Consider the following 11,901-nt stretch of genomic DNA (forward strand, 5'->3'; position numbering starts at 1 on the left):
GTGCTACAAGTGACAAGGTAACAAGATAAAACTGAAACACATTTGTTCTTCAGTCCCAGGGTTCAAGTCATAGATCAACAGCAGCAGTCCAGGTCTGCAGTGGTTCCATAAATCTCAAAGGTGCTGTGAAGTGTAGAGCCTATGTAAATAACAGCAAGCCAAAAGTGAAAGAAGCTATTCAGGTAATTGCTAGTTCATCAGAAACACATTTCCAAAATACAGAAAATTTGTCATGCTGTTTTTCCTTCACTTAAGAAAAGGTGTGGTCTAAACAGGGGTTCACCCCTTCAACATACAGATTAGTTTCTGAAATCATCTCTGTGTGTGTGCATGGGGGATTCCGTTCATAGTTTCATAGTTTCATAGTTTCGTGCGGGTTGGAAGGGACCTTAGAGATCATCGAGTCCAGCCCCCGGAATTCGAGCCTCTGTGTAGCAGAGGGGCACTTCTACCACTTGCGCCACAGGGGGGATTCGAACTCCGGGCCCCAGTGTTGCAAGGCTTCAGATATTTCTTCTGTTATAACTATTCTCTGTGTGCAGACTGTGTATTTTTGTACACATAGGAGGTAAAATGCAACTTTGTAAGATCAGCAGTTTTTGTTGTTCTTTATTGAGTCAATGCTTTGTCATTATTTTTGTTCAGTATTGATGTCCAGAAGTCATCAGTTCTGGCAATCCTAAAATTTTTCTCTACTTTTCATCTTTGTTGTTTTCTATGATACTAGTACTTCTAACGCTAGCTTCTCTTTACTGAGCGTTTAGTTCTCATTGGAGATTTAAAAAATTTAATTTAATTTTTTGTTAAGATTATCTCTTATTCTAATTTTCTTTAGAGCTATTTGTTTTCTGGAGAACTATTCTTTCAACATGGTTTAGACCTATGAAGCACTTCTGTTCTGCTTTCTTACTAACGGAAAGGTTTGCAAATGTCTTCTGTGTTGCTCATATTTTTGCTTTTTCCTTTTGTAGGCCTTGAAGAGAGACATAATAAACACATTGAGTGATCGCTGTGAAATCCTGTTTGAGGATCTCATAATAAATGAAGGACGTTGTAAAAAAAGTAGGAATTCAGAGGAACATCAATTTACACTTGCAGTACATTTTTGTTCTTGCAGAAAGCTCTGCTGCCTTACTGAAGTCCTGCTATATAGCAAACACCCCTCCCCCCAAAAAAAACCCAAAGCAAATTGCAAAAATACAATTTGTCAGCACTGACATTTATTAGATTCATATATGTTCTTCAGTGCCACAGTTTTCACACAAATTTTGTGTTCAGTTCTTATGGCCACAAAATGCAGTTCAACCCTTTTCTCACTGAGTGTGAATTTTGTAATTTATATGGAGTTTAAATACAGAGTTTTAAACTCCGTAGTTAAAACTGTAACTAAACTCCTAATTTGTAGTGTGTGCTTTTAAAAAATTCCCTCTATGGCTTACCTTCATACTAATATAAAAATGAAAGATATGATAAAATTTGGCAAGATTAAAAGAACCAGCTGTGGACATGGCCTTGGGTGTTCTTATGTTACCTGTTCTGCATTTCTGTTAACCAGCTTTATCTCGACTCCATGATTTAAACTTTTTCAGTTGCATGCAAGTTTCAGTTTCCTCTCTAGGTGGCACCCTTACTTTGTGGCTGTAGATAGGAATAACAGCCAAGTATTTGCAGCCTTTGTGGTCTTGAAGTTAAATGCTATCTGGTGCATGCTCTTATCTGCAGTCTTTCCCAGAGTTCTTTTGCTAGTCATTCTAAACATGATAAAAGGTCTGTTAATCATCTGTGGTATGTGTTGGAGGTCTCAGATATCTCTGGAGAGAGTAAAAACATCTGTATAATAGCAGCCAAATCTTTCAGAAAATAGTAACATCTAAACAAGCCATGTTAGAAATCAGGATTTTTTATATGGAAACCTTGAGCAGTTCTTTTGCAACAGCTTTGTCTTACTGTCTGATTAGTTGGGAATCTTATCATAATGAGCAAGGCTTTTATTTGGATTATATTTTCCCCCTTTTCTTTTAGATTTTGAGAGGGTATATCATGTCTTACCTCAAAGACTGTTTGTTCCTTTTGCTGGATCCAGTGTGATGCTCAGTGATTATAAGTTTGGTGATGAGGCTGCTGGAGAAATTCAGGAACGTTTTGTTGAGATGTTGGACCAGTTTGTGCAAGCTGAAGATATCCACATAGCAGAGGAAGTTAACACAGGTAAACAGAGTATCCAAGAGCCAAGATAGAGTGCATCATTAATTGCAATGGCCAGTTTTATTCAGACGGGGAATTTAGTATGTTTAAAGTTGGTTTACTTAATATCAAGATTTATGAAGCTTGTTTATATCAATCCAATTACATTTGAAACTTATTTCTCAAAGATTGTGTTTTCTTGCTGCTTCTGTTTTTGACTTGTAACAGAGTACTGTCAGTTATGTTACACTTTCTTACTGATTGTATTATATATGCAACCACGGTTGCAGCTCGTGAGCTATGGTAGATCTGTAAGTAAATAGCTGAACAATGTTCATATATGTTCATCTTATATTTGTGGATAAACTATGAGAAAAATTTATAAAGCTTTATACTCTGCTTACTTCTACAGTAATTCCACTTTGTGGTTCAAGAGCAGAGTAATTCCAGTGTTAGATAAGAAAAAGGAGTTGAGTGCTCTAGTCAAATCTGTTTTTCGAATAAATGTTAAAGAAAAGACAAAAAGTCTAAAACAAAAGGTAACCTTAACAGTAATTTTAGTATGACTTTCTCAAAAATATGAAGTCTCTACTTTGTTCTGAGTGTTTTTTCATATGTACTGAAGGCAGTGCTCAAAACTGAAGTTTTGTGGTTCACTTGGAAAGAGTGTGGTTCACTCAGACAGATCTTTCCCTTTTCTTTTGAATGTTTTATAAGTTTATGATCTCATTATGAAGCTATTATCTCCAGTTTAATACAGATATTTTTCTACAATCTAGTTATTGGTTCTTTTTTCTGGAACTTAACTTTATTCCTTATATAATCTGAATTAGATTTTACGCTATTTTTTCTGTAAGAGTTTGATTTCAGTCTTGGAGTCAAATCTGTATTTCAAATGCATCCAGTAATACTTCCTGTTGTCTCTTGGAAAAAATTGCCACTCCAATGTCATTGTGAGTTGCAGGCTAGAGTTCTGTAGTTTAAGTACAAAAAATTAGTGCTGATTGTTAGATCATAATAGTGACATTTTCTTGACATTGGTATTAGCCATAAACACGCTCTCTAAATTGAACTGTGATTCCTGCTATTCTTCTGGACCCCATCGCTCACTTGCTTTTTTAAAATTTCTTAATTCCAGAACTAGCCATAAATTCTGTGTTTATAGGATTTCCTAGGTCATAATTAAACTTAGCAGTGAGCCTGACTCATTGAATTGAGAAGTAAAAGATGTGCACAGTGTAAGGGCCTGCAGATAAAACAGTAAAGGCAATAAAAATCTCTATTGTATTATGATAGTGCCTTTTAATAATCTTAAATCTAGTTATTACTCAAAACTAACTAATAACTTAAAGCAATTAGTTTAACTTATGGAAGTAAATTAATGCAGCACTGAAGGTAGGTGTGGAAAGAGATGATTATTCATTCAATTTTACTGCTTACATAAGGAAGTAGGATGTGGGGGTAGGAGGAAAGGCAACACTAAATTTAACAGTAGCTCATCAAAAATCTATGAGCTACTAGTACATGTAAAATGATGTTTGGATAGCTCACAAGGTAGATTTGTCTTCTTGTGACTTATTGGTTATAGGGTTAGGTATGTGGGATTTTTTCTTTTAGTGTGAATCAAAGTAAATACATAAAAGAGGAAAAGTAAAAACAGACTAAATTGATTTTAGAAAAGAAATGAAACTGACCTCGCCCCGGTGACCATCAAAGTGTTTGCCTATAAGAATGGGTTCTAGCAATGCTGCTGGTGGTAATTATGCTTTCCATGCAGTGCTGTGTGATAATTTCTGTTAGGAAATTATTAACTTGAGTTTTATTAAAATGCTTCTTCAATTTATTAGCACCAGAAGGCTATTTTAGAAACTAGACCTGCTAGCTGTTTTGTTTTACTTTCCTGTTGTAACGAAAAGCATTAATTCTACTGCTTGACTTTTATTGGTACTTTGAGATTTAGCCTGTATGTATTGATGTAAACTTACTTTTGTGACAGGCGAGTTTGGAGTTTCCCTTGTGCATTCACAGTGCATTCACAATGCATTGTTCTAGTATTGGTAGCATTTGTTTTTTCTCAAAGCTTGACTGTCATTACTAAAGATACTTCTAGTATTCAGTCTATGGTATAAAAACTGATTTGCTGCAAATGTTGGCATTTATCTGTTTGTAGCACAGTTACTGTTATTTTAGACACTGACCTTGAATTAATGAGAGAAATGATATATGTTACAAAGTTGTACAGAAAATTTGTTTACAAAAAAATCTTGTTTAAAATTCAAAAACTTAAGGAGGCTTTTTAAGTAGTGTCTTTTTTGGATGATCTTTAAAATATAAATAAGACCATCCAGTCAATAAAATGCAAAAATTTATGATTAAGAAGCACACAGTCAACACATGTGAAATGAACATATTTGGAGAAGGCCAGCTTCATGTGTTGACTTCATATGACCCATTGTTGTCCCCTGCAGCTTTATTTTTTTAATCACTTGAACATCTCTTCAGCGAGGTTGCTCTGGGGTCATACTTTAAAATTGTTACATGGAAAATATAAAACAAAACTCAAGCTATTTGTAACTGAAAGATGTAAACAGCTCTAATGCTGTGGTTTCAAGATATTTAGTTCTTTAATACAAGCAATTGAAATGTCTGCATTTTCGATTGGTTTTTCTAAATCCCTGTTTCTCCTCAGGGTAGGGGTGTTAAACAGGCTGAGTAGATGAGATGGTGGTGGTAATCTCTTCTCCATCTGTGTTAGTGAGTTGCTGAGGAATTAAGGGTTCTTATAATTGGTTCATAGAATCCTACTTTCAAAAAGCACTTTATATGGTTTATGATACAACTTGATACAACTGCTTCAAATGGTCTTTTTCCATGAATCATTTGCACGTGAATCATAATGGGATGTGCCTTGTATTACTCAGCTATGTAATTGTAATTAAAGCTGATTAACAATCCCACTCTGAAAATGAGACATCCTTTTTTTTTTTTTTTATTTAGATCAATATTTTGTAGACTTGGTATTTGCTGTGATTTTTTTCCTTCATCTTCAGAACAAACATGAACAGTTTGTTAGTCTCTCTTTTGTATCTGTATTACTATTCCCTTCTTTCTGAAGGCATCCAGGTCTCACTGCAATAGCACAAGCACTTTCTCCCACTTCCTTTGTACTTTTCCACAGCAGAAATGCAGTAGTAATTACTAAACTGTAATTAAAACTTTTGATGCCTTAGCAAACTGTGCTTGGGACAGGAATGGTAACTGAAGGCCTTTGGCTCATGGCCACCACTAAGTGGACTTACTGTTAGACTGCAGAGTCCAGAGCGTGCTCACTCTGTGTGGGACAAACAAACAGATTCGTGTAGAAGTCTTCTTTCTTTCCTCCCTCCCCTCCAACACCCTGATTATATAAAAGTGATTAGAGGAAACATTGGAAAAGAAATAGATCAGGGTTTGAATTCCATCAGTCTGAAAACAGTCAAGCTCTGGATCTCAGTCCTGGATGAGTAGCCCAAGAATTTAGTAATTTTTCCAAAGGAGAATAGATCCTCTATTCCTGTTCTGGAAGAATGTTTTTAAAGGACTTTTGAAAGCAAATTTCTGTGTTTTGAAAATAATATTTATTTTTGTGCAATGAGTGAATGATGCTGGCCTTTAGTGGCAATAGTTTTTGCATGTATCCTATATTCTGCACAAAAGGCTTTGAAGGGAAATCTTTTAGCACTGTGCTGTTGCTGCTATACCATTTCTACATTTCTACCATTTTTCTACTTCATGAAGTTGATAGGAAGTTCACAGTCTTATGCATTAATTCAAGTGTGAAATGCAAATGCTACATTTTCACCTGGTATTTACTTGTTTACATGATTTCCATGCAGTTGGTATTTGTCCAATTTCTGAAAACATGGATGATAAACAACAGAAACAACTGACGAAAGCAACATTGCTGTTGAAACTTCAACAAAATATGGGTATGTATGGGTATGTTACTTCCCTAGTTCTACTATGGCAATGTAGAGATTATGATGGGTTCTTTCTCTAAAAAATTTGCTTCCACAGCATTATTATTATTATTATTCTCGCTGGTGAGATCAGTATATATATATATATATATGTGTGTGTGTGTGTGTGTGTGTGTGTGTGTATATATGTATGTATATATATACAAAAAAAGCTCTTATTAATTTCTTTTGCTAAGAAATGCGGTAGCTTTTCTAGGATTTCGTTGTTGTAGATGCAGGGTGTTTCTGGGGAAATAAACACCAATTCACTGTTTGAACAGAACCTGTGCTTGTAGTTGATTCAGCCTACAACTCAATACAGAAGGCTTAAGTTATTGGAGAGCCGTCACTTCTCTAAGTAGAAAAAAGCCACACATCTGAATGGGTTTGTTAAACAGATACCCTTAAACTGGCTAGTGACTCACTAAGCTGCTTCTGTTATGAATGCATATGGGCTTGGGTGGTATTTCTCAGCCTCACTAATGCAGAAAAGAGCAGTTACTCCAATTTCAGTCTCTGCATTGTATCCTTTGCTTCAACTCTCCAGCTCTCCAACATCTGTCTGTACTTAACGCAGTTCTCTATGTTGTGAGATTTAGCTGTCTTTTTCTGTTCCAATAATTGCAATTTAGTCAACAGTAACACTTGTTTTCTATTAATTCTTAATTCTAGAACGCGGTAACTGGAAGATTGAGGGAGAAGAGTATTAATATCTTTTAGGTTTGCTTGTAACAATGTATTATTCCCTCTAATCATCAGACCTTCCTCCCACCTCAGCGTGTTCTATAAACTGCATCAGTAGCAAGCTATTAATCAACAAGAAAATTGCTGTTGTGGTACAAAGAGGATTAAGGAATAGGTGCAGTGCCACAGCAAAAAACTCTAACCCCAGTGCCACTGAGGAAAAACATAGTAGATTTTGTTTCTTAAAGTCTGAAGATTGTGCTGTTTTTGCTAGTTGTTTTCCTAGAATTAAGCAGTAGCATGGAGTCACTGCCTTATTTTATGGGCAGGGTATGACCAAATTACTAGAGAAGGTGCAGTCAACTGGTTTTTGGAAGGAGCCTGGTCTGGTCAGAGCTTTTATGAGAAGCTTCTGTAATTTAATTATCTGAGATCATAGCTTTAAATTTAGGCTTAGCAGTGGTGTGCATAGCTTTTGGGGCGGCTTTTACTGTATCTCCTTTTGCTTGTCATTCATACTGACCCTATGCTCCACACCCTAGCTGCTGACTGTGCCACTCACTGAACTTGCTGCTCACTGAGAGCATTTCCTTTGTTGTTTTTAGGTGTGGTAATAGCAGTTGCTGTTGCAGTCTTTGCATCAATCTTCTCTTTCAATTACTTCAGCGACTAAAATCGAGCACGAGCAGCCTCACTGAAGTACTGACTGGTATTCACATTTATACAAAATGGAAACATCGGGGTTTAATATACCAGTAGCTGAGGATTGTTGCCTGAAAACCACCAGTTAGATGTGCAATATAAATTGTTATGGTATTTTCAGTTACCTTGTTCCAGCATGCAGTTAATACACCAAGTAGCAGCTGAATCAAATTTATACAAAACTGTTAATCTTATGTAAAGGAATGATATGCTCTAGAAAGTGTCCTTAAACCAACACAGAAGCTTCATTTTCCTCTGGCTTCCAATTTTAATTTAAAATGTTAATGCTGATATTTTTCAGGCTATTGGTAATATTAGCAGAGTTACTTAGTATGAATATTCTTACTTCAGGAGTTCCATTGCTAAACGATATCTCATCTTATTAAACTTAATTAAGAGAAAGTTAGATTTTATGAAACCAACATCTCACCGCATGCACTTTTTAGGTAATATTGGTTTAACTAGCTTAATAGTTATGGAAGTAATTTCTAGTAGATTGAAGAATAGGCCAATTCAGACTGTAAATAACTTAGTTTAAGACCCGGAGAACTCAAAAATCTGTAAAATGTATAGAATTTTGTGGATCTGCTGCCTGTAACTTCTGATGACAATATCTCTGTCATGAGCTAGGACAGAAAGCCGTATCTAAGCAGCTGTTAAAGATGATCTTTTTTGATAACTAAGCTGTCAAAATTTGTTTGCTAGTCATGATTTTTAGACCATCAGTGGATAGCTTTCCATGATTAGATATTCTTCTGATTATAGTGGGCAATACCATTATCATAGACTTGACATAAGGAACGCAGAGGGAAAGAAAAGTACTTTTAAAGTTAATAAAGGTAGTTCATATATGATGTGTGATGTTTGCTCGGTTCTGATTCATGGTAGAGTAGAATTTCAGATTTTAGCACACTTAAATATCACTGCAAGTTTATTTTTAGTGTAAAGCTGTAGGAACACTTAAAGAAAGATTCGATTCTAAAGCATAATCAAGTATGTATGTATTTGGATACTTTCAATAAAAAGCAACAATGGGAAGTGTGCATTTTAAGTCCTCTTGCCTTGTCTGTGTATTCTGTTTTCACATGTTTGGTAAAATTATCTACTTTTAGTTTTGTGACTTTATGGTGGAATACAGCTCTTTTGTTCTCAGTGTTTTCAAGGGCCTCTCAGGGAAAAGTGAAGGCAATAATTGGAGATTCTTTTTTCAGGTAAGTCCATCAGCTGCTGCATAGTTTATAGATGAATTATATTCTGTGCAAGTAGAAATTGAATGATGCTCAGAAAATGATGTTAGTTTACCAACACACTTTATAATATAGTTGATCTAAAAATTACACTGCTGTAGCCTCCAAAAGAAGAAATTGCATTTTCTACTTCAGTCTCAGACAGCCCATCTGATTTGTAAAGAAAAGTGTTCGTAACAGCAAAGTGCCTCCATGGAGGTAAAGCTACAAAGCAGTTCTTCTGTAGCTGCTGTTACAGCTCCTCCATGGAAGAGGAGAACGACGTTTGAGATGCTACATTACACCCAGGAGGAAAATTGTGATGAAAAGCTCTTCCAGTAGGTTTTTGTTTGGCAGTTGCATAAAAAGTACAGCTTGTTTCGATGTTCTGTGGATCACGGAGGGAAAAACTCTATTGTCCTTTTCACATGCAGACTTACTCAGGGTGTCATAAACACCCTTTAAAATGTTATCACAGACCATCAAATTTATCTTTTAATTTATAACTAATTAGGTATCAAGGCTCTGTGGAAGTCTAGTACTGCATTTTGATATTGAAGCACAAAGAACGAAGATGCTCTGGATAGGCTTTATATCACAGGAGACTTCATCTTTGCAGTAAGAAAACAGTTTAGCCCTATCAAAGAAAAAAAGAGTAACTCAGCTTGTATCTACAGATTGAACCTCTCAGTCACCTTGCCATGGGGAACAGTGGACGTAGAAGAAAGCAGTTTCTTGCTTGTTTAAGTATTGCAGAACTAACTGAGATGATTTCACTGTCTTCTTGCTTCCCATCCCTTTTGGACTGATGGCCACTGACTATTAATAGATACTGACTTTTTTTTGTAAAGGAAGATTAAAAGCAAACTTTTAAAGTCTATTGATTGACACTTTCTTAACTGTTGCTCATGTTTTATGTAAGCATGTCCTTTTCCTGACTGTAAGCTTTTAAAGCTTACAATTTGTGAAAATTCCATTGTGATTGAAACTGAGATGTTTAACTCCTATCCCTGGATAAAAACGTATTTTTATTTTTATGTGCAGGAGTCTAGAGAGTGTGTTGAGACTTATGCATCTGCATATCTGTCTCTTCTAAGTATAGTTGTTAGTTGTAAAGTTGAAGTTATGGCATAATTTCATGCAAACTTTATTTCTCTTCTTGTCCTTACCATTCTGTTTTTTTGTTTTGTTTTGTTTATTTGTTTGGGTTTTTTTACACTGCTTAAATCTAGATGCTTCACTTTTAAACAGTATAATGATGTGCTCCTTCCTTCTAAAGCTTCTGTCCTTAGTCTGGACAGCAGAGACAGCACTGATAGTTTCCCCACCTTCATTTTAGTCTGTATTGGTGTATTTGAACACTTGTAGGGTTTCTGTCGCTTTGAGTCAAATTATTAAGGAAGTAGAAAGTGTGCTCCCATGTGCTTGTTAAAGCGGTTACTGCTTGCTGTTCAGGAACCTTTGCAGTAGAATGGTGTTTGAGTCGAGTCTTGCTTCGTGTTTTCAAGGTTCTATTTTTTTTTTTTTTCTTTTCTTGAAGAAATGAGGATTTGATCAGAGCTTTACTTGAAACTTAGTCATGAGCTGTTAAGGCTTGGTGTAGCATTTCTTTTTCTAATTACAGGTTGAAGGAAATCTTGCTTAGGCATGCATAGTCTGTCTTTGTAGTGTCAGCTTGTTTCTAACAGCTAGCTATTAATGCAGTTTCTGGGATGGTTATTGTTTGTAAAGGGGTTTTGTTTGCAGTCTGTTTTCTCAAAGAAATGAAGCTTACATTATTAGACTGCTTAAGTTCATCTCCTACCAACTTTTGAACGGAGTTTGATAAAAAGGGAGAATTATCAAGAGTGTTCCAACCAGTTATTTGGAAGCTTTCTTGTGTGTAGAGTACAAAAATCTTTTATACCTCCTGTTTCAAATATTTCCCACACACACACAAAAACAACAATGAAAAACAATGAAACAAAACAAAAAACAAAACAGCAACAACAACAAAAAAACAACAGCCAAACCCAAGACAAATGCTTTGCTACTTGGGAAGCTGGCTGTATTTTGTGATGGACAAAGGATAATTTATTATTTTCTGCATAACCTTCTATATGATCGTGTGATTTTCATACTGTTAGGTGTATCTGCAACTGGTAGCTTTTTGAAAAGTTGGTATGCTGATGCAAATGAAGCATTAAGAGGAAATGAAGTTGCTAGTAACTGAGGAGTATGCATCATGCTTGATAAAGAGAGAAGAGGTTTGGTCTGAGGCAAAAAACTGCTGCCACTTTTATCCCATCAGGAGGTCTGTCAGAAAAATGTATGGCATTGTGTATTTGTGGTTCTTCAGAAATTTTTGATGCAGAACTTACAGAATTTTGAGAAGATACTATTTGACCTCTTGGGGAAGTAAAGTCCTGCATTGTTTTACATGTTAAAGAGCTGGTGCATTGTTACGGTATGAAACTTCATTCTCATTGCTTAATTTGCGCAGGGTGAGGTTTTGAATGCTCTGTTAAAACATAAATGCATGGCAAAACAATATTGAAAATAAGTTCAGGAATATTTGGATTGCCATTAAAAAAGGACACTTTTTAAAATGAAGCCTGAATTTTGTTCTAACCACTTTATTTGAAATGCCATCTTGTGACTCCTACAGCAGGTGTTTTTGTTTTTGTTTTTTGGCCTTTTTTTTTTTTTTTAGTATAATTATTTTGTTGTGTAGATCTGTTGGAAAGTGGTACAACTTTTGTTTATCCTGTGAATTTTCCATATGAATGAAAAGTGGAAAAAATGGTGTTTAAAAGAGTGATCAGGAGCCTGCTTTTAACGATGTCATGGAAGTTTGGCTGTGTGGGTTAGATCAGAGCAGTAGTTCCTTGATGCTGATGTCTGAATTATAAATTCATACCTATCTATATTCAGGCTCTCACAAGGTGACATCTCCATGATGGGATCCTGACCTGAAGAGAAACTGAATTTCTCACTCTAAAGCGGTCAAAATGTGAAGCTAGCAAATTAAATAGAAACTGGTAAGTGAATCAGATATGTGCCAGAAATAATCTTTAAGATTTTGATAATATCAGACGTTATCAGCAAAACTATGCAGTTAAGATGCA

The 11,901-nt window shown here is 35.6% G+C and overlaps 1 protein-coding gene across 14 annotated transcripts in view; it reads left to right on the top strand.

Moving 5' to 3' along the window:
- The window catches only part of ODR4 (odr-4 GPCR localization factor homolog), a 73,943-nt gene that overhangs the window by 12,768 nt on the left and 49,274 nt on the right, over positions 1 to 11,901 (top strand). For 7 of the 14 annotated variants that reach the window (XR_014932536.1, XR_004308220.2, XR_001556820.2 and 4 more), the window contains 6 exons: positions 54 to 182; positions 972 to 1,062; positions 2,023 to 2,208; positions 6,060 to 6,152; positions 8,722 to 8,779; positions 11,708 to 11,814. Coding sequence is in view for 5 of the 14 variants with exons in the window: in XM_085510850.1 (XP_085366976.1) it covers positions 54 to 182; positions 972 to 1,062; positions 2,023 to 2,208; positions 6,060 to 6,152; positions 7,472 to 7,539 (567 nt within the window). In the remaining 9 variants the exon portion in view is untranslated. Of the gene's footprint in view, positions 1 to 53; positions 183 to 971; positions 1,063 to 2,022; positions 2,209 to 6,059; positions 6,153 to 7,471; positions 8,620 to 8,721; positions 8,780 to 11,707; positions 11,815 to 11,901 lie in introns of those variants that run through there. The other 7 variants (XM_085510850.1, XM_015869877.3, XM_085510849.1 and 4 more) reach the window with 3 other exon arrangements.

This window comes from Coturnix japonica, chromosome 11 (assembly GCF_054131305.1).
Source record: "Coturnix japonica strain WE chromosome 11, WE-NBRP24, whole genome shotgun sequence".
In the NCBI taxonomy this organism is placed as follows: Eukaryota; Metazoa; Chordata; class Aves; order Galliformes; family Phasianidae; genus Coturnix; species Coturnix japonica.